At 45.3% G+C, this 24738-nt stretch overlaps 2 protein-coding genes across 8 annotated transcripts in view; one reads left to right on the top strand and one right to left on the bottom strand.

The window, feature by feature from the left end:
* The window catches only part of MTOR (mechanistic target of rapamycin kinase), a 49522-nt gene extending 27687 nt beyond the window's left edge, over positions 1 to 21835 (bottom strand). For 2 of the 5 annotated variants that reach the window (XM_081017916.1, XM_081017919.1), the window contains exons 1-18: positions 21701 to 21835; positions 19611 to 19773; positions 18963 to 19071; positions 17108 to 17340; positions 16170 to 16370; positions 15608 to 15742; positions 14226 to 14498; positions 12422 to 12530; positions 11485 to 11671; positions 10724 to 10855; positions 7981 to 8225; positions 7627 to 7842; positions 6602 to 6807; positions 4029 to 4151; positions 3743 to 3832; positions 3504 to 3596; positions 2636 to 2770; positions 1756 to 1885 (exon numbers count right to left, since the gene is read on the bottom strand). In XM_081017916.1, the coding sequence (XP_080874042.1) occupies positions 1756 to 1885; positions 2636 to 2770; positions 3504 to 3596; positions 3743 to 3832; positions 4029 to 4151; positions 6602 to 6807; positions 7627 to 7842; positions 7981 to 8225; positions 10724 to 10855; positions 11485 to 11671; positions 12422 to 12530; positions 14226 to 14498; positions 15608 to 15742; positions 16170 to 16370; positions 17108 to 17340; positions 18963 to 19071; positions 19611 to 19730 (2737 nt within the window). In that variant the 5' untranslated portion in view covers positions 19731 to 19773; positions 21701 to 21835. Of the gene's footprint in view, positions 1 to 1755; positions 1886 to 2635; positions 2771 to 3503; positions 3597 to 3742; positions 3833 to 4028; positions 4152 to 6601; positions 6808 to 7626; positions 7843 to 7980; positions 8226 to 10723; positions 10856 to 11484; positions 11672 to 12421; positions 12531 to 14225; positions 14499 to 15607; positions 15743 to 16169; positions 16371 to 17107; positions 17341 to 18962; positions 19072 to 19610; positions 19774 to 21690 lie in introns of all 5 variants that reach the window. The other 3 variants (XM_081017918.1, XM_081017920.1, XM_081017917.1) reach the window with 2 other exon arrangements.
* A 1411-nt stretch (positions 21836 to 23246) lies between these two features.
* EXOSC10 (exosome component 10) overlaps positions 23247 to 24738 on the top strand; it is a 30734-nt gene continuing 29242 nt past the window's right edge. For all 3 annotated transcript variants that reach the window (XM_081018229.1, XM_081018230.1, XM_081018228.1), the window contains exons 1-2: positions 23247 to 23446; positions 24234 to 24370. In XM_081018229.1, coding sequence (XP_080874355.1) covers positions 23327 to 23446; positions 24234 to 24370 — 257 coding nt within the window. In that variant the 5' untranslated portion in view covers positions 23247 to 23326. The remainder of the gene's footprint in view (positions 23447 to 24233; positions 24371 to 24738) is intronic.

The following is a 24738-nucleotide window of genomic DNA, read 5'->3' as shown; positions in this document are numbered from 1 at the left end:
TGATCATAAGTCACAGTATTAAGTGGCTTTTCAGTCCTCAGGAAAGCTTACAAGCTAATCAGTTATAGTCACAGCTGGAGAGAGGGAGATTTATAATATCCTCTACTTATTTTTGGCTTTCTTCTCTCCATTTGGCTCTCCATGCCAGAATCCTGGTTTTCCATCAAACCCTAAAAGAGCTCCAGCTCCAAATAGTGCAAAATTGGTGGGTGCTTCATTATAGCTGCTTGTAAGTTTAATTCTGTGGGTTCAGGACTTGGCCAACAGGCATACCATGCCCAATTTTGTAAATCCAGATTGCTACATTTGGGTGCAGGGAGGGGACTCTTTGAACCAAAGGAGAGCAGACTGTGAGGCAAACATCTGGCAGGCAGCTGCATGGTTCCACCCCATCAAGTAGTTTAGCACCTTTAAACTTTCTAATTCAGGAAACAGCTACACAAACAGGCAGAAAGAGACAGGAAATGAGAAAAACTGAGCTGATGTGTGAGGTTTTCATGGGCAGCTTCTCCTCAAAAAGGGAGCCACAATTTTTGTGGATGTGGAGACAGTTTCACCATTTAAAACCAGGCTGCTATTGGAGGTTAAACTGCATATCAACTTCCTTTCTTTTAAGAAGAAGGGTGGGTAGATCATTATGTCTAAATAAATAAACTGAGTGGTTATTTGCAGGAAAGGTTTCAAACGGAAAAGTCTATGATTGGCACTTCTAGCCCATAGCATGACTGAAATCTAAAGGGAATGGAAGCAGCTCGGTGGGAGAGCACAGTTTTTTCATGTTCAATCCCCAGCATCTCCAGGGAGGGCTGGGAAATATGTCCCGTCTGAAACTCTGTGGAGCCACTGCTGGTCAGCATCAACAATACTGAGACTTAGATAAACCAGACTCTGTATAAGGCAGCTTCCTATGTTTCAGCTCCCGCCAGCTTCAACCCAGCACGGCCAGGGGTTAGAGATGATGGGAGCAATAGTTCAACAACATCTGGAGGACTACAGGTTCCCCATCCCTGCCATTTAATATGCAGGCTAGGGGGCCTGTGGATTACATTTCCCAGAACGCTGCTATCACAGAGAAGGGAGGTGCATGTGCTCCATTGAGAAAGGTTGATCTACAAACAACAATGTAAGTTTCTTTCTTCACATGTAAATAGATTGAATCAACCAGCTCAGTCAATCAAATTCCATATAACTACTCTATTAAGTGGCAGGGGTTTTTTGTATTTATTTTTTTTAAAAAAGGTAACATCCCTACATATCACCCATGTCTTCTGAGGAGAATCAAGGAAGATCACTGCTTATCAACACTGCTGAGCTATTAATGTAATGTTTGGGGGGGGTTTGGCAGAGGAGTGGTGGTAGAAACCATCTAGCCCATCCTCACAGCAGCCCTCTGAACAAGGTCTCCACCTATTTCCATTTTATCGATTCAAGCATCAGGTACAAGTATTCCAACTCGTGTATAAATTTGCGGGTTGAACTGCGGGTTTAAAAAATCCACACACCCCACACCTCATCCACCAGCCAGAGGTCGCCAATGGGATCCAGATGTTGCTTGGACTCCAACTCCAGCAGCCAGAATGTCCAACGGTTCAGGGGATGCTGCTGGGAGGTGGAGTCCGCAAACATCTGGAGGGAAGCCACATTCTATATCATGGTCATAATCATTTTGGGGGACAGGAGACCCAGCACCAAGGCTAAGAGCTCTTCCTTGAAGCAGACTGAACCCCTGGACCTCCCCTTTCTGAGTCTACTTACAAGAATCTTGGCTTGATTTAGACTCTGACAGGCTGACAGCAGAGGCATCCCGCGACTGGTCTATCATGCCAATGTTCACTTTGTGCTTGTATGGATCCAGAGCCCCCAGGAGACCAAGGACACGGATAGCCTAACAGGAACAAAAGATGTGGGGTGGGGTAGTGGGGTGGGGGTAAGAATCATCACGCTTCAAAGGAAAGCATCATCAAAAGAAGCATCACCAACGCAAAAGGCAGCCAATAACTGTGAAAGCACAACCTCAAACCAGCAATTCCAAGGACAGAATTTTGGCTTTCAGTGTACAGCTGGACAATCCTAAGAGTCTCAGATGTGGCTTAAATATAGCTAGAGAGACAACAGTGACCGATTCAAAGCAGAGAAGTTACCAGGTGGGATGATTCTACCAGCCAGTCATCAGCTAAGAGGCACTTTGTGTCACTGTGCAGCTCCCTGATTACTTTATCAAGCCTTCTCCACCTATTTATTTAATTCGCATGTTATAAATATGTTATAAAGCCTACAAATATGGTATAAAACCTCAAAGCGGTTTACAAAAAGCCCTTCACATGTTTTCCTGCACTACTGTCACCCTGTCATAAGCTTTAGGGATCTTTAAAAAGTACATAACACATTTTTTTAGAAAAAGTATTGATTTAAGTAACCCCCCCCCCCCGCAACCTGTGGAGCACAATTTTCACAATAAGAAATCAAAACTTCTCATATCTCACCATGGACACCTGTAATCATTCAACACACAATTGTGTGTGTTGGTCAAATTGGTCAAAGCACAAGAGAACATACTTCCATTCATCCCCTTTGGCATGAATTCAAGAGAATTTTTACCAAGCCTGCCCTTGTTTCTCAGCCCATAGCAGCCTACCTCTCTCCGGGTACCCTGGTTCTGCTCCGTCTTCAGGAAGTTCAGCAACACCTCCAAGAGAGTTGGATATTTCCTATAGGGTTCCACCACATAGCCAGTGCTGGCCACCAGCTGACCCAGGGTCCAGAGAGCCACCTGAAACAAATCCACCGTAAAAAAGAATGCTTTTTGTTTTTGAGACATAGTTAGGATTGTGGCTAATAGCCATTGATATCATTCTGCAGGTCACCAGATTGGAGAAGGTGGCCTTAGACATTAAAAAGAAAAAGACTGAGAGATATAGGGGCAAGGAATGGCAATTTGGCTTAAACGTCAAAGGTAGGCACTAAGTCCTTTGCTGATTTTTTAACATTGTGCCTCCCAGTCTTCCTGGCTTGGGGAATTACCAGCGTGGCAGTGAGCTCCTGTTTTGTGTAAGTTTGGTTCATTCAATTTATACATGGCTTCCCACTAAAAAATGTCCCAAATCAAAACTAAAGAAATTGCAATACTAAAATCAAAGAAATATTTTTACAAACAGTATAGTATCACATCATTGCTGCTGCCCCAGACACCTAGGAAAACAAATGTCAAGGTGGGCACCAGGCAAGTCTCCCTGAAGAGAGCATTCCATACATATGTGGCTATCACTGAGAAGGTTGTAATTTCTGAATAAATAAAGGGAGGAGGCGGCTTCCTGAATGAGCACTTTGCAGGGGTTTTTGTCCTATTATTGTTCTTCTAAATTTGGTATTAATGTCTGTTATGCTATTTGTATTTTAAGAATTGCAAGTAGCTTAGAGGCATCTTTTTGTGAAAAGTGATTATTATTATGAGGTTTGCTTTGTACAATATTCTAAGATTAGTGAAAGCAGGCCACGCTGCTCACCTGTCTCTTAGCAAGTAGGGAGGAGTCCTGGAGCATGTCCATGATAATGATGAAAAGCTCATCCACCCATTTCCTCATCTCCAGCCCGCTAACCTGTTGAGGGAGGAAAAAGAGGATTTGGCGGGTGAGCAGAAGGAACAAAAGTTTACAGGCATGAAGTGACCTTGGCAGCACTCACACTGCCATGAAAAGTGTGGCTCTGTCAAGCAAAATAAAATTCCAAACTTCTAGAGGTTTACCTGTGCCAGTTCACCAATGGTAGCCAGGACGTTATTGATTACTCCAGGGTTCGGATCAGGGTCAGGGTCTTTCAGTTTCACAATCAATGCCTGTTGAATGACATGCAGAAGGAGGAATTTTGATCAGGGAGGAAAATAAGTCTGCATGTGTGGCCCATTTCAGCCAAGCATTCATGCCCCGCCCAGAAAAGCACAGCGGATGCAAATCATTAAATTAATGGCGTAATGTATAAATGAATTTAGAAAAAAAAAAACAATCATCCTACATGTGCTACGAAAGGCCTACCTTGAGAATGGGTTCCATATAGGGGCGGATAAGTCTCGGGGCATTGGAGACCAGGTGCCCCAACATCCTTGCACTCTGCTCTTTGATCCTGCCGACGCCACTGTGCTCCAGCTCTGTCAGGATCTGAAGGGGAAAAAAGATGCCATGGAGGTGAGAGCTACTATTTCCCCAGTGAGAAGGAGATTGGGAAGTAAAGAACAGGCTTACAACTCCCATTCTCAAGCAGCAAAAGGTTATCTTTCTCCATCTGGTCCTTATCTCTATATAATGGAACAGTGGACTTTAGCCTCCAATGGAAGAAGCAAAGATAATGAAGAAAAGACCTGCTTGTAACATCAGGCCAGGTCAGGGGTGGTTTCAGTTTTGGTCAGGACATCAGGCTGCTGGTTGGCTAGGAAGCTTTACCCAAGAACACACAATGAAGTCTTGACTCTCCACACCAAAGTTCTTCAACTTGAGTCCCCAGATGTTGCTGAACTGCAACTCCAATCATCTGCAGCCAGCTTAGCCAATTGCCAGGGATTATGGGAGCTGAATTCCAACATCATCTAGGGACTGAAGAATGAAGAAGGCCAACTCAAGCCTTCATATTCTCGCCATCAATTGCACAAACCCACCTTTTCCTCCTTAGTTGGGGCCTATGCAGGGAAAAGTCCAAGAAGAAAACTAAGAATGCAAAGGGGGACCTTTTAGGTCCTCCTCATCTGCCCTCAGGAAGCCTCCCTTGTATTGGGCACGCACACATCCCCGTCTCCAAGGGAAAGGTTATAGTTTAGTTGCAAAGCACTTGCTTTGCATGCAGAAGGCCCCAGGTTCAAACCACAGCATCTCCAGGTAAGGCTAGGAATGCCCCGTCAGAAACCCTGGAAAGCTGCTGCTGGTTATTGTGCTAGATGGCCAATGGTCTGTGTGAGAAGGCACCACAATGTTGTACCCTGGGTCCTATGCCAAGTGGGGAAAGAGAGATCCAGCCAAACAGAGTGTACACCTTTGCTTGCCCAAACTTTCCTTTAGACCAGGGGTCAGCAAACTTCCAGCAGGGGGCCAGTCCACTGTCCCTCAGACCTTGTGGAGGGCTGGACTATATGGGGGGGGGGAATCAACAAATTCCTATGCCCCACAAATAACCCAGAGATGCATTTTAAATAAAAGGACACATTCTACTCATGTAAAAACACCAGGAAGGCCCCACAAATAACCCAGAGTTGCATTTTAAATAAAAGGACACATTCTACTCATATAAAAACACGTTGATTCCTGAACTGTCCATGGGCTGGATTTAGAAGGGGATTGGGCCGCATCCGGTCCCCGGACCTTAGTTTGCCTACTCATGCTTTAGACCTTTTCACTGCCACCAGGTGAAAGAGTGGTTTGACCCCGGCTGCCTTTCACAAAACAGCCCTTGTGTCTGCTCAAGAACAACTCAAATATCATGGAACTTGGCTTCAGATGTAGGGATGTATAAACCGAGATGACAAGTGTTAATAAAATCAAGTTAAATATTAACTAAAAAGGGAAGGAGGGAAGTTCTTACAAAAAATGGTTTACATAGAAAACAGCATATCTCACCAATGGAGCAAAAGAACAACTAAATAAATGGTTAGCCACAAAGCCAGCTCCTCCCCCCCCCCATCATATTCCCTAAGACCACAGACTTACCAGGCAGTTCTTCACATAAGACTTTTCTATGATCCTTCTCACTGGTATATATCCTTTGTGAGAGACCCTCCTTGATCTGAATACTAAAGAAGAACTGTGGGTATGGTTTGGGACTAGGTGACTCACAAGCCTAGCAATCAACAAGGTTCAAGGAAGCTTTTAGGTTTTAAATCTCAACTCAAGTCAGGCTACGTGAGATCCCTCACATCTTCAATGGTTTTCCCACCTTCCAATCTGAGTGCCCAGACAGGTCAGGCTTAACAAGTTAACTCCATATTCCCCAAGCAACGTTACTAGACATGACAGTTCAATTCATTTCCTTCCCCATGCGACACAGTACAAGGCAGATTCCTCTGTCGCTATGACAAGGTCCCTTAAACAAAACCCAGAAAAGTGCACCTGGAACGCAGCCAAAACAAGGGTGTAGCGAAAGAGTTGTATTCAACTCAGGCCACATTTACTCTATATGCTTAACTTGCCATGACCTCCACCCAAAGAATTCTGGGAGCTGTAGTTGATTAAGGGTGCAGAGAGTTGTTAGACCTTCCTATTCCCCTCACAGACCTACAGTTCCCAGAGTGGTTTAACAGTCAATCCCTTTTCTCAGGGAACTCTGAGAATTGTAGGTCTGAGAGGGGAATAGATGGGTCTCTTTCAGCTTTCAGCACCCTTAACAAACTACAGCTCCCAGAATTCTCTTTAATTGCTTTAAATGTATGGTGCAAATGTGGCCTCACAGTAGACCCACTGAAGTTAATAAACTTAAGTGAGTCATGTCCATTAACTTCCATGAGTCAACTCTAGCATTGGATAAAACCCGATCACCTCTGAAGTGGAGCAGGGCTCCCTCTGCTTTCAGGGCCAGACAGTTTCACCTTCTTGGTGCCTCTCCGAAATCCTCCAACTCCCATTACCTGAATCAGCATCTTGCGTAGGAACGGCATGACGAAAGCCGGGTTCATGCTGCTCAGCCGGCCCACGGTGCAGATGCCGAGCTCGCGGATTTCAAACACCTGGTCATTCAGGGCTACAAAAAGAGCCTGCAAGTTCTCCGCCTGGGCCAAGTGTGCGTCGAATCGCTCATCCAGGGAGGCCAGCACGCAGTATCGGATGTCAGGGTCTGAAAGAGCACATTTGAGCAGCGGGTGCTTGAGTGCAGCCTGGTTTAACAGTGCTGAATGATATAGTCAAATCACAGGGAGGGCATTGCTTCTGTGCCTGTTCTCTTGCTAGAAGAAGACATAGAAATGCCAGAAGCTGCCTCATACTGGGTCCGTCCAGTCCAGTAATGTCTGTTCTGATTGGCAGTGGCTCTCTAGGGGAAGGGTGGCTAATTCCCGAAGACCCCACTGATTTTGGCAGCAGTAACAGGGGGATACAAAGTAGACACCCCAATGAGCCCAGCATCCCAATGACCCTCTCTGATCTATCAGCTGATGAGTGGGGAGAGGTCAAGAAACCCCTTCCACGGCCGAACTGAGGAGGTGTGCCTGGGCATGTATATTTAAGATTATGAGAGCATATGTGGTGACCACACCCACTTCTGACCACTAGCATGCATCCTCCAACCCCTCAGAAAGTGGGCCAAATGCAAATGTAGCCGTTCGGCCAAAAAAGGTTAGGCAGCCCTGCTCTGCGGTCTCAGGGAAAGAGAAATGTTGCCCATCATTTACTACTCGATTGTTTTCACCAGAGATGCCAGGAATTGGATCTGGGACCTTCCAAAGAAGGTGCTCTGTTACTAAAGTAGTGTTGTTCTCCAGGAACTGGCATATCACAGCACCCTGAAAAACTGATTATTGGGAGTTAGGACTGCTGGCCCAATGATCAGAACAGCAAGATTAAAGCAGATGGGGGTGGGGACTGTTCATATCCTTTGCTGGGAACCTGATAAAAGCACCACAGAAGTGACAAGCCTACCCCTGGCCTCTGCACTCACCTGGGTCTGTGATACCGACCACCAATAGTTTGCTGAGGACATCCGCCACCACCTGCACAGCAGTCTGGCTGACGACATGGGTGTGCCCGCTAATCAAGTGAATGGACGGCGTGAGCAGGCGCGAACATGTGCGAGCCGCCTCCATCCGGACCTCCTTGTGCTCGCTGTTGAGGAAGTGGTCCGCACAGTGCCGGACAAACTGAGTCAGTGAATGCCCTAAAAGGGAAAGGGGGTGGAACGGATGGAGGAAATATTTTACTGCCACTCTCATGCATGAGACGCACTTGCAGGGGTGACCCTGCTGCCCCTCTCATTTAGGATTTCAACTTGTTTCCCCCCGCTGCCATCGCTCACCTTCAAACTCAAAGCTGCCCAGGGTGCGGAGCGCAAGCGTGGTACTGCCCACATCATTGGTCTCAGGGATATTGGTGAGGCTGGGAGAAGCCAGCTGGTGGGCCAAGCCTTTTGGCATGCCTGGGTGGCGCAGGGGCCTGTGCATCAGAACCATGGAGAGCATCTTCAGCAGCCCGTCCTGGATCTCCTTCTTCAGCTGGGGGATCTGGCGACTCAAGTCGTACAGCACGGCTGTCAGGGCAGGGCTGAGGGCAAGACAGAGGTCCACACAGGTCCTTTAGCTTGGCAAGCCATTAAGCAGGGGTTCAAATCCTTTTGCAGTTCTCTCCTCATCCTCTAGGCTGGGAATGTAGAACTTGTGCCCCTCCAGGTGTTACCAGGGTACAACTCCCATCAGCCACTGCCATCACAGCCAATGGTTAGGAATGATTGGAGTTGTAGTCCAGCAACACCTGGAGTTACAGGCTCCCCACTTCTGCTCCAGTCCAATAGTCCAGTCTTATTGGGCAAACTCTTTTGCAGGCTTTGGTGGTGTCAAAGCCCACAAAAGATTTTTTTTTAAAAAAAATCAAAGTCATTTGGGTCTATTAGGAAAAGTCTCTCTATCTTTCTGACACACAAATTAAAAAATCATCAGAAATGTCTTGGCAGAGTCCTTCCAGGCCTGAAAACAATTCTGGCCTCAGACTAGTTGCCTGGATATAATTCCCAAAAGTTGCCAGACTCCTATCAAGAGGGTTGTGGAAGGTCAAGAGACAAAAGAATTCAGCTCTTAAACTTGCCCCACTGGTAATAATGATTAATAAAAATTGCTTGCTTGTTTGTTTGGGCATTTGCCTCACAGGAGATATTTAAAATGACAGAAGTGGACATTGAGGCCTTCAGAGGAATTCATGTGGAATTCTGGAAATACTTTAAATACCAGCACACACTCCATTCTGGAGAGACACATGGAGAACTTGACATTTCACTGAAAAACAGCAGCTTCCTCAGAGCTAACAACACATGCTGCACTCTGCATACCCCCTACACCTGACAGAGGTGCACAAGACGATTAACAGCACAATCCTAAACTTGCATGACGCCGGGATTGGGAATACCACCCCTGCTATGCCAGCAGAATGCTCACTGCATCCAGTGCAAGGCTAGCTCAGGAGGGGGAAAGAAAAACACACAGGCTGAATAAACAAAAACTCTGCCAGTGCCCACCAACTGGGAACTGTGCCAGCAGCAACACCCATGACCAACAACACAGGAAGGTGAGCCAATGGATTCGTGATGATGGGGACACACGTGCTCCCAGCAAACACCCCTATATCATTATTTGTTATTATTAAAATTCTATCTGGCCCTTCCTCTCAAATGAGGTCCATGTCAGTAATAAAACAATGCAATCAATACTTTGAAAAAGAGTCAAAACTTCTGGGATGCTTCAGCACAAACATGCACACATAGCCCAGTGCTCTACCAGCAGGATAGCTGAAAATGGGTCAAGGAATGGGTGGCACACTTAAACTGTATCTTATATCCCTTCAATTCCATTCTTCAGAGGTAAATTCCTGCATGGGCAATGCATGCCAGTGTGAGATAGGGGCCAGAGGCAAAAGAACACAAATGGCTGGGGCAATGGATGCTGCTCTCACCTTTGTATAGTAAGCTACCTTCCAAGTCAGGTGTTAAGACATCATAACACCCACATCCCTCCATCCCGGCAAGTGGGAGCAACTGTCACAGTTCAGGGACCCATTCCAGCCAGGCAAAAACACTCAAGGAGGAAAGTCATAGGGAGAGTCCAGAGGGCCAGATCAAGATGCCTCGAGGGCCCCATTGTTTCCCAGCCCTGTAGGGAACACTGCTGCCCTTAAACAAGAGGCATGTGTCTGCGGCCATGAAGTGGGCATGCACCAAGGAGAAGCCACCAAGTGCAACAGCTCCGTGGCGTAAGCCCACTTGATGTTTCAGATGTATTTGGGGTAGTACTAACTAAGTTTTACCTAGGGCAGACCCACTGGGGCTAATTTAATCATGGCCATTAATTTCAGTGCATCCGCTCTGAGTAGAACTAGCACTAGAGACAAACCCTGCCCCCTCCAGGGTTGCTGCAGTGTTTGCAGCAGGACCCAAAGAGAACATGTAGAAATGCCTAGGACCCTCGTACCTACGGGACCGCCTCTCCTGGTATGCCCCACAGAGAAACTTACGGTCTTCAAATAAAAACATCTTGAAGGTCCCAGGCCACAGAGAAGTTAGGCTGGCCTCAACTAGAGCCAGGGCTTTTTCGGCCGTGGCTCCGATCTGGTGGAACACTCTGTCACAAGAGACCAGGGCCCTGCGGGACTTGACATCTTTCCGCAGGGCCTGCAAGACAGAGATGTTCCACCAGGCCTTTGGCCAGGGTACAGCCTGACTCCCTCCCTCGGGAATCTTCGCGGAGCTCTGGCCCAATGGTTGCCAGTGGCTTGAATTAATTAATTTTATAATGAATGATTTTAGAGTGTTGTTTGTGCTGTACATTTGTACTGTTTTATTGTTGTTAGCCGCCCTGAGCCCGGCTTCGGCTGGGGAGGGCGGGATATAAATAAAAATTATTATTATTATTATTATTAAATGTGGGTGGTGCTTAAAGCCTGAAGCGGAGCCCTAGCCAGTTGTGACTTTTGAAAAAAGGCTAGTGGTTAGCAGAGGGAAACGCAAACCCACAAGTGCCACATAGTGGCTGGCAGAGGTAACGGATAATCCCTACCTCAGTCCTACAGCCAGCATGGGTTCCAGAAGCTCCTTGATGTCTTGCTGGATGGAGGGCCCCATCGCACGTGCCAGCATACTGATACAGGTAAAGACGGTGGCATCCACCTGCACCGACTTCTGCCTCCTGCTGAAGTGCATCAGAATTACAGTTTCAAGAAGAAGGAAGTGTCATCCTGAATATCATCCTATTTGTATAACCATTTCTCCTGCCCCCTTCTGCCCCCAAGACAAAGGTACACCACCTAAGGACGAGCCAGAAGAAAACCCAGTGGGCGTGTTATTATTATTACTATTACCATTATCAATTTGTAAGATCCCAGGGCAGGTTACCACAATTAAAATATAGTGTGTGTGTGTGCACACGTGTGTGTGCATTTGTGCGTAATGTGTGTGTTCTATTTGTGTGTGTGCATGTTTCTCTCTATATATGTATGTGTATAAATTATATCAATGAATCGTAGGTGGTTTGTGTGAATTTGTTAAAATTTTGTGTGAATGCATTAATGGAATAATGTAATTACACTTATGCTTTTAAATATGTTCCGAGTAGCTTGGAAACCTTTAAATCATATTAATTATAATTTTGGCACAAGCCCAATTCTTGGCAGCTTCTGTATGTTTCAGAAGAAACACCGGGCAAAAAATCATTCCCTCCCAGAGATCATAGTTTGGAGATTATCATTTAAAAGGGAAGCCCGTGAACACTTTTAAAAAACATCACAGCAGTCTCCTGACCTTTGCATGCAGCACACTCACTTGTGGGTAAGATCCTTTGGTGGGAGGGCAGCCTTGATAATTTCAAGGACTTTGGGAAGGTACACCTGAAATTCTGACCGCACGGCCACCGAGAGCAAGCCCAAGGCCTGGAAAGCAGCAGTTCGCTCCTTCTCTTTTTTGACGCAGCTCAGCACGTGGTTCATGGTGTCTGGAAGGTAGTGGTCGGCTGGCCACATGTTCACATGAAAAAAGGAGAGAGGAAGAACAAGCAACATTATTTCAGGGCTGCATTTGTTCAGTGAGAAAGAGGTTACTGGCCAAATCTGCTCACAAACTTGTTTACCACATGCCCGGCTTTCATATGTGGGTGGGCAATTTTTGGTTAAAAGTTGCTGGAAACAGCAAGAGGGGAGAGTGCTCTTGCACTTGAGTCTTGCTTGTGGGTTTCCCAGAGGCATCTGGTTGGCCACTGTGAGAATGGAATGCTGGACTTGATGGGTCACTGGCCTGATCCAGTAAGGCTTCTATTATGTTGGGTTCTGCTTGTGGGTCCTTACCTAGTGAGTGAGGAAGGAAAGGCAGTTTGCTTATGCTCAGAGGTCATTCACAGCCACCAGCCAGTATGCACAGAGAAATAACAGCTGTGGCTAAGGCATGGCTCTGGTTCCAGGGCACCAAGAAACACTCAGTTGAAAGTAAGCACAGAATCTGGAAGTTCTATCCCAGCCTTTCCCAAGCTGAAGTACTTCAGATATTTTGGACTACCACTTCCATCAGCCTCAGCCAGCATAGTTGTAGCAGTAGGATATGTTCCACCCAGTCACCACCAGTCTGTAGTAGAATAAGTATATTCCATTCTGTACAGGAATAGCAAATGGGTTTGCTCCCGCAGTCCCATCTCCTCCACCTGTTGCCTCCTGCAAATGAAATTTTAAAATTCCGCCTTTGAAAAAGCAGCATGCAAGGGCGCTTTTACCTGTGAAAGCAGAAGGACGAAAAGCTGCCAGGCGTGGCAGTAAGCTGAGGACAGTCATTTGGATCAGAGAGTTCTTGCTGCTTCGGCACTTCAGAACCCAGTAGCACACCTGAGAGACAGACAAAAGGTAAAAGTGTGTTGTGGCAACAGAACAGAAAACGAGGCTTGAGATGTATGGTTGGGCCATACCACTTCAGACTGTAGATGTGTGGGTGGCTGACTGCAGATGTGTGGGTGGTTGTTAAGAGATGTGAAGGGCTGCGATAGCAACCAGAGGAGTCTTTCCCCCCCTGCAATATTTCCAGTGGAGGAAAAAAATTGGGATCTGGGGATAAATGGGGGCAAAACCTCTCATGAACAATTTTCTTTTGTAGAATAGTGAGAGAAATGCACTTTAAGGGATAGTTTTAAAACACTGTTTGAGATACACTTCAGTCCCTCTAAAATGGTTTAAAATCTGCAGTACACAGTAAGTTCAATGGCTGTCTACTGTAGAATTATTTATCAGTAATGATCTATATTATTATTTGTTGTTTTGTTGTTGTTATTATTATTTTCAATTTATATGCTGTCCTTTATCAAAAGATTGTAGGACAGTGTACAACATTAAGAACATTTTATGGAGCAGAGTTGTAAAAACATAATAAAAAGTATAATAATAGATAGCATAATAAAAAAATAATCACAGTAACTTTAACTTTAGTATTAGACACATACATTGGTTTGTATCCCACTCAAGTCTCACCGAAAGCAGACCCACTGAAACTGATAGACCCAAGTTAGCTATGTCCATTCATTTCAAGGGGATGTATAGCCTATACAGAGTAGGCCCACCAACATTAATGGGCATGGTTAACTAAGGCCTGTTAATTTCAATGGGTACATTCTGAGCAAGACCAGTACAGTATTGGATATAACCCACCAGACCTACTCCAAATAGGACAAATTCTGGCTATCTGAATGGGAGCCGGAGTCAACTCATATAGAACCGGCAGAGAGTCAGAACCAAATGGGAGGGATCTCATTACCTTTTTCTTGGAGGTTGGGACTGTTGCATTCAATGTAAGACTGTCTGTAGGAGTTGGCAAAGAAGGGAAGAGGTCCCTGAAAGTTGTGGCTAGTAGCTCTGAAATGTGCATGGTGAGGTTACTCCAGTCCTTCTCTGCTCCTTTCCAGGATGGAAAGGATAGAAGGTTTGTATGGAGAGGTTCTCCGTCCATCAAACCTCATCTAAACGAATGTCCTTTGCTCCTTGTATTTTTGCATCGATCAATCAGTTTCTAACAAATAGCTCTGTCATCTACCCACAAAATAATGTTTTATTTAAACACTACTGATTTTCACATTTGAACCCATGTCAGATCATAAGCTGGGATATGAAACTATGGATGAAGTTAATTTACAAAACCATTTGCACTGACTTGAAGTTATATCTGATTTCACAAACTATACTATGGGTCTTTGCTCTGCCTTAAGAGGCTGGTACACCGCAGAAAGAAGGACCTTACAAGCTGAGCAGACAAAAAAGCAGCGCAGTATCATGGTTGGTCTGTTGGTCTGAATGGAACAGATTGCCGCAATGGCTGAAATGAGCCACATTCACTGCTGTACCCATCAACAAATAAGTATGACCGCAGAGTTTGTTCAGAGGGAAATTTTGAACTGGGTGCATAAATTATCTCTCTTCAGCAACAGGTGAAAAGATGAACAGAGAGATTCCATAACTCCAAGGGATGCTGTTCAAGCTGTGCCTGTTTTGTTGCAGTTTGAAGGGCAAAATAAGGGGGGGTGTATTCAAACTCACCTGGTCGAACTTCTCTTCCATGAGTTCTCTGCAGCACCGACTTTCTACCAAGGTTGACTTGGGTGGGACAGGTGATGCGCCGAAACCCATTATTGGGTGGGGGCTGTAGCCCAGTAGCCCCACCAAGGCATTGGACTGCTGAGGCTGTATAGACTGGAAGCTGGAAAACGGGGTGATGTGGCGAGGTTTGGTCCCAAAGCCCAGCAGGTCTTTGCAGTATTTATCGTGCACCATTTGCTGCTGTGTAATCTCCTCCATCTCTTCTCTAAGACGCTGTGGGGAAGGGAAGGAAGAGGATGTTTAATGCTGCTTTTCCTGGCCACCCACCCTAGCATGGAAGGCAACAGAGGATCAGCCCGCTTGGGCTTCTCCTACCAGATGCCCTCCAGATTTTTTGGGCTACAGTTCCTGTCAGTGTGGCCTATGATCATTTACCTCTTTGTTACATGTCTATACCTGAGCTTCCATGCAGCCTCCTCCACTAAATACACACAGCACTATCATTCCCAAGAACCCCTAAGGCAGGCATGGCCCAACTCGGCCCTCCAGCTGTTTTGGGACTACAATTCCCATCATCCCTGACCACTGGTCCTGTTAGCTAGGGATGATGGGAGTTGTAGTCCCAAAACAGCTAGAGGGACAAGTTTGGCCATGCCTGCCCAAAGGAGATGGAATCAGAGATCCTTTGTTTCAGGTTAGCATTGAAGATGGGGACTCAAGCCTGGGAAGGTTGATGAACCCAACCCGAGAACATGCTCCTAAATCGTCTGGAACACTCAAGAGAGTCATTGGGTTCTATGCAAAATCTGGACACATAATTTCTTTGACCTTTTACAGTCTTGACATATTTTGGTTGCTTTTCTGCCATTTAATGGAGAGGAGGAGGAGGAGTTTCAAGATGTTGTTGGCACCTGGGCACTGCAGGCAAGTAACAGCTCACAAATATTTGCAATGCAAGCTGACTCTAAAAAGTCATCATTGGCCCAACCAGCCCGACCTCAATATATTTGTGGGCTCTGATTCAAATCAGCAACCTTAAACTAGCTGACAGAAGAACATTAAGAAGAACCCTGCTGGGTCAGGCTAATGGCGCATTGTGCTCTCACAGTGGCCAACCCGATCCCTATGTGAAGCTCACAAGCAGAAACTGAAGACAATAGCACTTTCCCTTCCTGCAGTTTCCAGCAACTGGTACTTTGAAGCATTGTGGAGGTAAAACATGTCTAGCCGTCATTGATAGCTTTATTGTCCCATGAATTTGCCTAATCCACTTTTAAAGCCGTACAAGTTGGTGGCGATTGCTGCCTCCTATGGGAACTAGTTTCATAGCTCAACGTCCAGAGTAGTACACCCCAGCTGTGCCCCCCTTCTTATCGACTCACCTCTCCTTCCATGCTGCTGATCCTCACCAGCTCATTAAGGATGAGCAAGGCCCCATGGATGCGGTCATCGCGGTTCATACCCTTCTCCTTGGCCACAGTTTCATCAAAACCCTTCTCAGCTTCCTCGTATGTTTGCTAAAATGACATTATTATTATTACTTGGCATTTATATAGCTGTTTTTCTTACTGCTCAGACACTTGTATCTTATTCCTTCACACTGTCAAGGAAGTCAGTGTTTTATCTTCATTAACACAGAGTTGGGCAGCGAGGCTGAGAGACATGCTAGCAGATTTATGGCTGAACTGAGATTTCCACCAAGAATGCCAAGGCTTACAACGCTGAGAGCCGGTGTGGCATAGTGCTTAAAGCATCAGACCAAGAGTTGGGAGTCCAGGGTTTATATGAAAGTCATTGGGTGATCTTGGGTCAGTCACCACTTCTCAGACTAACCTTACAGGGTTGTTGTGGGGATTAAATGAGGAGGGGGAGCGTTATTTACAATAGTGTGGCATGGATAAGAGCTTCTTCCACCCACATCAGCCCTGAAAGCTTTCTCCTTACTCGATACCACTGCGGTTTCTGCATCTCTTTTGACTCTCGCTGGGTAGTCAGGATGAGGCAGGCTCGTAAGGCAGAAACGGCTCCCTCACGGATGGCCTGCTTTGGGTCCCACACGGCCACAAAGATGTTGTCGAAAAATGGCTGCACTTGCTGGAAGAAGAAGGTGGGGACGCTGATTGCCAGCTCTCGCAGAACCAAGACCTGGAGGGGAGGTAAGAGTGAAATGATACGAGTCAAGAGGAAGGAAACAAGAAATCAGGTGCTTACTAACAGTGCTGGCAGGCTCACTCACAGGGGTCATGCCTTCTGTCTGAAGCTCATACAAAGAGCAAGGTGGAGATTTGTTCATACTCAACTTCTAACTCACAAGGCCAAACTAGATACAACAGTAAATGTGGCTTTGCATTTAACACACAGGTTTTTTGAGAAACACAAATAGCATCTGCTGGGGGAGGAAGTTTAATAATTATCAAGGTCACAACAGGAGTGGATGGAGAGTTGAATTGTTTCTTCCCCTGCTGTGGTTCTAAGGAGAAACATATCTGAATCTGGTGCTTGCTTGGGGGGGTGGGAATCCGCCATTGAGCAGGGTTGAGCATCATCAACAGGTTACAATTCCAAAAGTTAATTTGGGGAAAGCAGAGAGTCTTAAGCTGGTATAAACCCAAACACATGTTTCATAGCACAATATGCCCTTGGAGCGGTTAACTTCCTGGACAACCCTGCCTCATGTTATGGTGCAAAGTTTGGTGTTTCCAAACAGCGCTGGTTAAATGTATGGTGGGTAGAGAAGACACTGAGATGAGGAAGGAAAAACAGCAGAGGACATGACCAAGGCTCAGGCATTTGCTCGCAGCTCCGGATCTCCCCTTGAAGTACCACTCCTGAAATCCTCAAAAGCCCTGCAAGCTGTTTGCATCCAAAGAATGGACTCTTACCGCTGCGTGCCTCCGTCCTTCATTCCTGTCGGCTCCCAGCCACTCCAGAGCCCGCTTGACTTCAAACTCCACGTATTCCGCTGTGAAGGTGTCACCTGCCATGGCCAGGCGCCCAATGGCCTTGGAGGCCATCTCCATAACAACGGGGTCATTCGAGGGAAGGAGATTCCTTAGGTAATTGGCAAACCTGCCAATGCGGGTGACATTGCCTCCCTCAACGCCAATTAAGCTCGCTGGGGAAAATAAAATAAAAATGCCAGGGGGTGTTTCAAAAGTGCCACAGCTGGGTAAGACATTGGAAGAAAGCGAATATCCCTACAATTCACTAATTTAAATATATCCCTGCTACCTCTTCCTATACCGCAAACCACCCTAGAGAAAGACAACCCACCATTTTTGAAAATCGTAATTCAGAGGCAGGGGACCTTTATCAGCTCAAGGGCCACCCACCTGGGCAGCGTTCTGAGGGGCCACATATTGTGGCTGGATAGGTGAAAGGGGTTGAAGCAATTAATGTAAACATTAGCCTACTGTACAAAGGTGCCTTCTACACACACTCACATGCCACTCCTTATCCTTCTTCCAGACAAACAAGAGGCACTGTCAGAGTTCAAGGGCACATTCCAGCCAGGCAAAAACATTCCAGGGGGATATGAAGTAGGTCTGAGGAGGGACGCTCTGGCCTGGGGAGAGGCCAGAGATCCAGACAGAGAGGCCCAGAGGGCTTCCTTTGGCCCCAGCCCTGAGGTTCTCCATCCCTGGCTTAATTGGTAAGGTATATACAATTATCATCCTGCACAGTAAGAGTGAACTCCAAAAGCAGATTCTTACACAGCAAAACATAAGAGAGGTAACAGCAGGCTTGAGGGAACCCCAGGGTTTGCAGAAGGAAAAAAAAACCCAAATGATGGAGGGAACACACACACACCAACAGTCTAATGATAGCTTAGCATGCTGAAGGCTGCTGAACTTCTGTTAGGAAAGTGGAATGGAATGGAGTATCTTGGGAAAGGAAAGGCTGGCTAGAACCCAAACAGGAATATTCGACACTGTCATATACTGAGTCGCAGGTCCCATTTGTCCAGCAGATTCTGCAGGCTTCTGCTGCTTACAGAACTCCACTCTGCAGTTTCCATTCCCAATAAGCAAATAGCCACCTTTTTGCCAATCTTTTTCCTAAACAGGCCCAGCTAAGTGGAGATGAAAAATGGACAATGGGTTCACTCACTCACCCCCTCTCAAGCTAACTGGAGGTTTAGGCACCCTGGCAGGAGAGAAGGCAGCATTTCAGTTATTTACAATATTGTTTGAAGTTGTGTTTTTATGGACCGTAAGCCACTTTGAATGTTGAAAAAAAAAAGGCTAATAATAAGAATAATAATAATGATTATACTGCATGGTATAAGGCAGGAGTGAGGAACATCAGGCCAAATGTGCCCCCTGTCAAGTCTCTCTATCTGGCCCTTGAGACTCCATCCAGTTCCCCAGCCCTAGAATAAGGGGAGTCTGTAAGGCAGCAGAACAAGCTGTTACACAGGCTTTTTTAAAATGTAGGGAATAAAATAAAAATAGCCCTTTTTTAATTGTTCTTTTTGCAGTTTGAATGGCTTTCTTGTCAAAACATTGGGTTACATTGGGTTATTTATTAAACAAAAGAACTATTTATAAATTGTGTGTGTGTGCGTGTGTGAGAGAGAGAGAGAGAGAGAGAGAGAGGGAGAGAGAGAGAGAGGGAGAGGGAGAGGGAGAGGGAGAGGGAGAGAGAATATGAATATACTATAACCCAATGTGGCAAAAAATAAAGGAACTCTCATCATACCAAAATTTTTGTTAGACAAAATATGCAGGCACTTACCTATGGCCAAAATGCCCCCTTTCCTCTCATTTGCATCTGAACTAGAGACAAGCTCAAAGATATGATGATTCAGCTGGTCATAAAAACGGGTAGATTCCTCTTGGCTCATCTGTGCAGGAGAAATCAAACAAAAATGTTTGAAAAGCAGTTCTTGGCCATGAACAAGTAAAGGCTTTTCCAGTCTCCATAATTGTACGGGGGAACGGGGGAGGCAGAAATAAATAAAAAGTGTTAAGAACATATGACTGATCCAAACTCAAAGAAATCTCTTAGGCTTTCTCATTTGTGCTTGGTGGAAAGGTGTTAGATGTTGGAGAGGAACCAAAGTTGGGTATTGCAGCATGTGCTTTGCATGCAGGGGGTTCCAGGTCCAATCCCAGGCTCTCCAATTAAAAGGGTTCAGGTATGGACAGAATGGCCTGGTGGAGGACAATTGCCTATGAAATTTGAAAATGTTTTTAAATAGCCTGTGGGTCAAATTATTATTTAAACAGCCCCTGTTTACATGATGTACACATCAAACAAAATCCAAAGAAAGGTATCTGCCCCCAGGAAGATTACAATCTAAGTCTGACAGCAAGGACACGTTTCCACTCCCAGGAAAAACATATATGGAGCTCTGCCCAGCTCTCCTCCCATCTCACTCACCTCACGGAGCTCCATGGTGACATAATGCTGCAAATCTTTGGCAGCTTTTGCCCTGGCCTCTTCGTTCCGGCTCTTGAGGCCACCAGCAAACTGCTGAAGGATAATGACCGTCCCCGACATGGTGGCGGCAAATCAGAGTGAGGAGCATCAAGTCCTCTGGGCCCTTAAGGAGACAGAATGGCAGAAAGAGACCATTACGAACTGGTGAAAAAAGAGAAGGCTGCAGGTCACTTTATCCCAAGCCTCTGTCGTAGGGGTTATGTTTCCAGTTTACTTTGGAGATTCTGCGAAAATGGGACAGCTTCAAAAGAGAGGCATACATCATTCATCTCTATTGTCTTTTCAGCACGTATGGAAGCTTTTCCTTTCTCAACAAGCTGTTGCAATATTTATTTATTTAATTTCTATACCGCTTTATATTTTTAAGAAAAATCTCAAAGCGGTTTACAGCATATTAAATCAATAAAACGTAAATAAAACAGTAGAATTCTTTATCCCACTGTTGGATAATTCACAAGTAGTTCATGCACTGGTTGCTTCAAGACTGGATTACTGCAATGAGCACTATGTGGGGCTTCCCCAACACTTGATCTGGAAACTGCAGTTAGTGCAGAATGCTGCAGGGCGATTGCTGATGGGAGTGAGGCTTTGTCAGCATATAACACCTGTACTCAGAGATCTGCACTGATTACTGATTTGCTACCATTTCAAAAACTGATGCGCAAAGGGCAGTCTGCAATTTCAATGGAGAAAATTGGGGGGGAAACTCAGCGAAAGCCATTAGACTTCCGAGGCTTGTACAAAAACAGAAGCATTTACTTCCGGGTTTTTGGCATTCCAAAACCGAAATGTTCAGCTTCCGAGACACTTGAAAACCGAGGTACCACTGTGTGTGCGCGCGCACATATCTATCTATCTATATATGTGTGTGTGTCTGTGTGTGTGTGTGTGTGTATATACATATATATATGTATGTATGTATGTATATATATATATATATATATATATATATATATTCTAATTAGCAATGACTAAATAATAATAATGATAATACCAATGACAAGCAATAAAGCCAGTGCCATCCTTGACAGGAAGCCTAATCGAAGAGATGCAACCCTTGCAAGACCAAGTCCGTCATGTTACAGGTCTCTGATCTGATGCAACCCAGCTTAGATTAAGGGGCACAACTAAGTTAGGCTCATTATTTGTTGTTGTTGATTTAAGCCCCGCCTCCAGACTGTCTTATGGATAAAGAACAGCTGAAAACAAAGCTACAATGGGACTACTCTGAGTAGGACTAGCATTGAGTTGGATACCACCTAGAAGAATCTCTCTCTCTCTCTCTGTACAGTGGTACCTCGGGTTACATACGCTTCAGGTTACTGACTCCGCTAACCCAGAAATAGTACCTCCGGTTAAGAACTTTGCTTCAGGATGAGAACAGAAATCGTGCTCCGGCGGCACAGCAGCAGCAGAAGGCCCCATTAGCTAAAGTGGTGCTTCAGGTTAAGAACAGTTTCAGGTTAAGAACGGACCTCCGGAACGAATTAAGTACTTAACCCGAGGTACCACTGTATGTGTGTGTACATATACATGCAAATGTATATATACATACATGTGCATACATACATACACACACACGCTACCTGAGGTACCACTGTATGTGTGTGTACATATACATGCACACACTTATATACATATATACATACATGTACACACACACACACACGTGTGTATATACTGTACACACACACACACATATATATATATGTATATAAATATGTATATATATGTATACGGATACTACCTCTTAAGAACCTATACATATGTGTGTTTACACACACACACACACACACACACAAAAGCTGTTATGTTAAAACGTATTATTAATAAGGAAAAACGCAATAAACCGTAATTAGGATTCAGAGAAACTGCAGAACGGAACTGAGATGCGGATGGCCCTACCTGGGAGTAAGCTCCACTGGCGAAGTTTACTCACGACTAGACACAAATCCTGAGGTAAAAATTAAAATGCAAACCCCGAGGTAATTCCTCCAACCCCTTTGCCTCCCTCACCCACCGAGTGTCACCTTTTCCTTTCCTTCCTCTTCTCCTCTCACCGCCTCCTCGGCCTCATTCTCTCCTTCGCGGCCCGGCAGAGCGCTCGCCTTCTTTCCCCGCTTCTGCGCCCGCCCTCAGTGTCAGCACCGCCCCCTAACCGGCTAAGCTAACCAACCAGAAGCCTCCTAGCTGTTGACGGATAGGGGCCCTGCTAGTAGAAATAGAGAAGAGGAGGGAGTGACAGGGTGTTGTCCCCGCCCTCTTTAAAAAATAAATAAAAAGAAAGCCACCTTCCTCTTTTCCCCGCCCTCTCAGGGAGGTACGGAGAAACCGTCTAATCAGAAGAGAAAAATTGGGAGATTGACACTCGCAGAGACCAGTAGGACGCTAGTTAAGAGGGAAGGTGGGGATGTGGCGCAGTCGCTTCCGCCCAGGAGTCGCAAGTGCGCGTGCGCCAGGCTTATCATGAACCATAGAGAGTTCAAGGCTTCAGCCATCTGGAGGCTCTATGGTTGTGGGCGTGGGGGGTGGGAAGCGGCTCTCTGTTTTGCCCTTACGGAGCCGAAGACTCTCTGACCTTCCCTACCATAATTTCAAGACTTAATTTGATGGACCCCGTTGCACAGGAAATTTTAAATTTCATAGCTAATATTGAAAAATTAAATTTTTAATGGTTGAGTTGTTTTTGTCCTATGGTATGCTTCATTTATATATTGCTTTAGGTTTCCAATGCAGTGAATATATAATCAAAGTGCAATACAGTACTGTACATAAATCAGTCAAAATTCAGTCAGCAATACAGGATCGGACATTTTCCAATCCTATCCAGGATAGGATTATCACTAGGTGCATTGCACCGGGGAGGGTTGCAAAAAGCTTCCATTCTACTTTGCTATATATGTGTATTTTCATCTATCTCGACACACACACACACACAAATATATATATATATGTGTGTGTATATATATATATATATATATATATGTGTGTGTGTGTATATATATATATATATACACACACACACATATATATAAACACATAAACACACATATATATGTATACACAGATATATATACACATGCATATACATATATACATATATATATATATATATATATATATACACACACACACACACACACAGAAATAGATATATACATACATATACACACACATATATATACATATATACGCATATATACACACATATACACACATATATATATACATATACACTTCTATACATATATATATATATATATATATACATATACACTTCTATACATATATATATATATATATACATATACACGTCTATACATATATATATATATATATATATACACACATATACACGTCTATACATATATATATATATATACACACACACATACATACATACATACACACATATATATACACACACGCACGCACGCAGATAGATGCACAAACACACGCACTCAAAAAACTCTCCCCAAGTGAACTCGGAAATTTAACCTCCGAAGATGCAGTCACCTCTACTATCATTACGTCTGTGGTTCGTTTTTCTCGCGAGAGAAAAACGAGATGAGCTCTCTCCTGCGGGAAGTGTGATCCCAATATGGCGGCGGCCCACTGAGTGGCGAAGCGGCGGCAGCTGGGAACGGGAAAGGAAAATGGCGGCGAAGGAGCGCGGCGGCGGCTCAGACAACAACGCCGAGCCGCCGGGGGCAGAGAGCGACACGGCAGCGGACGCCGTGCTGCCTGGGTTCAAAGACGCCGACTCCTTCGTGAAGGTATAGGAGGTGGAAACTCGGGAAAAGGCAAAGTCGCTACGGGTGCCGCTTGGCTTGCGTGGAAGAGCAAAGCATGGCGGGATTTGTAGTCTCTTGGGTGACCCAGCAGCGTGGGGAAAGATATAGGAAAATGCATCTAATTTTGGGTTGCCGCTGTTTCTGCGAGTCATTGCAAAATATATAATAAGCCTTATTTATTTAGTCCTTTATTCGCCATATTCTGCCAAAGCAGCTTACAGGGTTTTTTTTAGTTATTTATTTCATGAAAGTTATGCACCGCTTCATGGTAAAAAAGCAAAAGCAAAAACCCACCGTCAAAGCGGTTTATAAAAGAAGTTTTTTTATAGTATTAATCCTCCAACATTCAGCTTTATTGGAAGACCATGAGTTCTAATGCTGAAAGGGAGAGAGAAACTATTCTATTTATCCCTGCTATTCATAATTTTACATGCTACTATCATGTTGCCTCTTACCTTTAAAGTAGAAAGCACAAACGCTACACCTTTCCCCGTAACGGGAGTCCCTGCGTTTTGGTTGTCCTTTTCTCAACCTTTTCCAACAATATCCTTTTTGAGTTGAGGCGACCGGAACTGTACACGGTATTCCAATGTGCCCACACAATGCCCCCCCCCCCCGGGGAAATGAGGCTTGAAAAGAGCTTTTTATTGTAGCTGGTATTTAAGGGTCGTAGCTTAGTCGTCAAGCATCTGCCTTGCTTTAGTGGTGAAATAAATAGATAAAACTGTTCGGCAATGACCACTGCACTGTCCTTTCCCCCACGGTCCAGCATGCCCTTGGCATGGTGGTGTCAGCCACCAAGGCTTCTGGCGGCCTCCCTCAGCCCGGAGACGAATACGATTTCTACCGCAGTTTTCCTGGTTTCCAGACCTTCTGTGAAATGCAAGGGGATCGGTTGCTGCACTGGTGAGTCTTGCTGCTCTCTTGCAGGCTGGTTGTGATGCCAAGACTGACATATTTTTTTTGAAGCTGGGGCACTTTGCACATTGCTTTTGCCCCGTGTCCCCAAGATGTGAACCACCCTGAGATCCATGGGTGTAGGGCGCTATACAAATTTAATTAATAATAATAATAATAATAATGAACTCCCCATCAGTCTTGTTTTGTCAGGAACTGGTTGGGTCTGGGAGAGGAGATCCGGGAAAGCTCAGGGTTGGACCAACAGGAGGAAGATCCCAGGGGCTCCCATTGTGGGTGAAGACCCTGAGCAATGGTGACATAGGCAGTGGGGGAGGGAGTTGTTCCCTCGCTGATGCCCTCCCCCAAGTGAGTGC

Source organism: Podarcis pityusensis (assembly GCF_964106645.2).
Source record: "Podarcis pityusensis genome assembly, chromosome: 8".
NCBI classification, from domain to species: domain Eukaryota; kingdom Metazoa; phylum Chordata; class Lepidosauria; order Squamata; family Lacertidae; genus Podarcis; species Podarcis pityusensis.
Note: the sequence above shows the minus strand (reverse complement) of the source record. Positions and strands in the feature narration are given on the sequence as shown.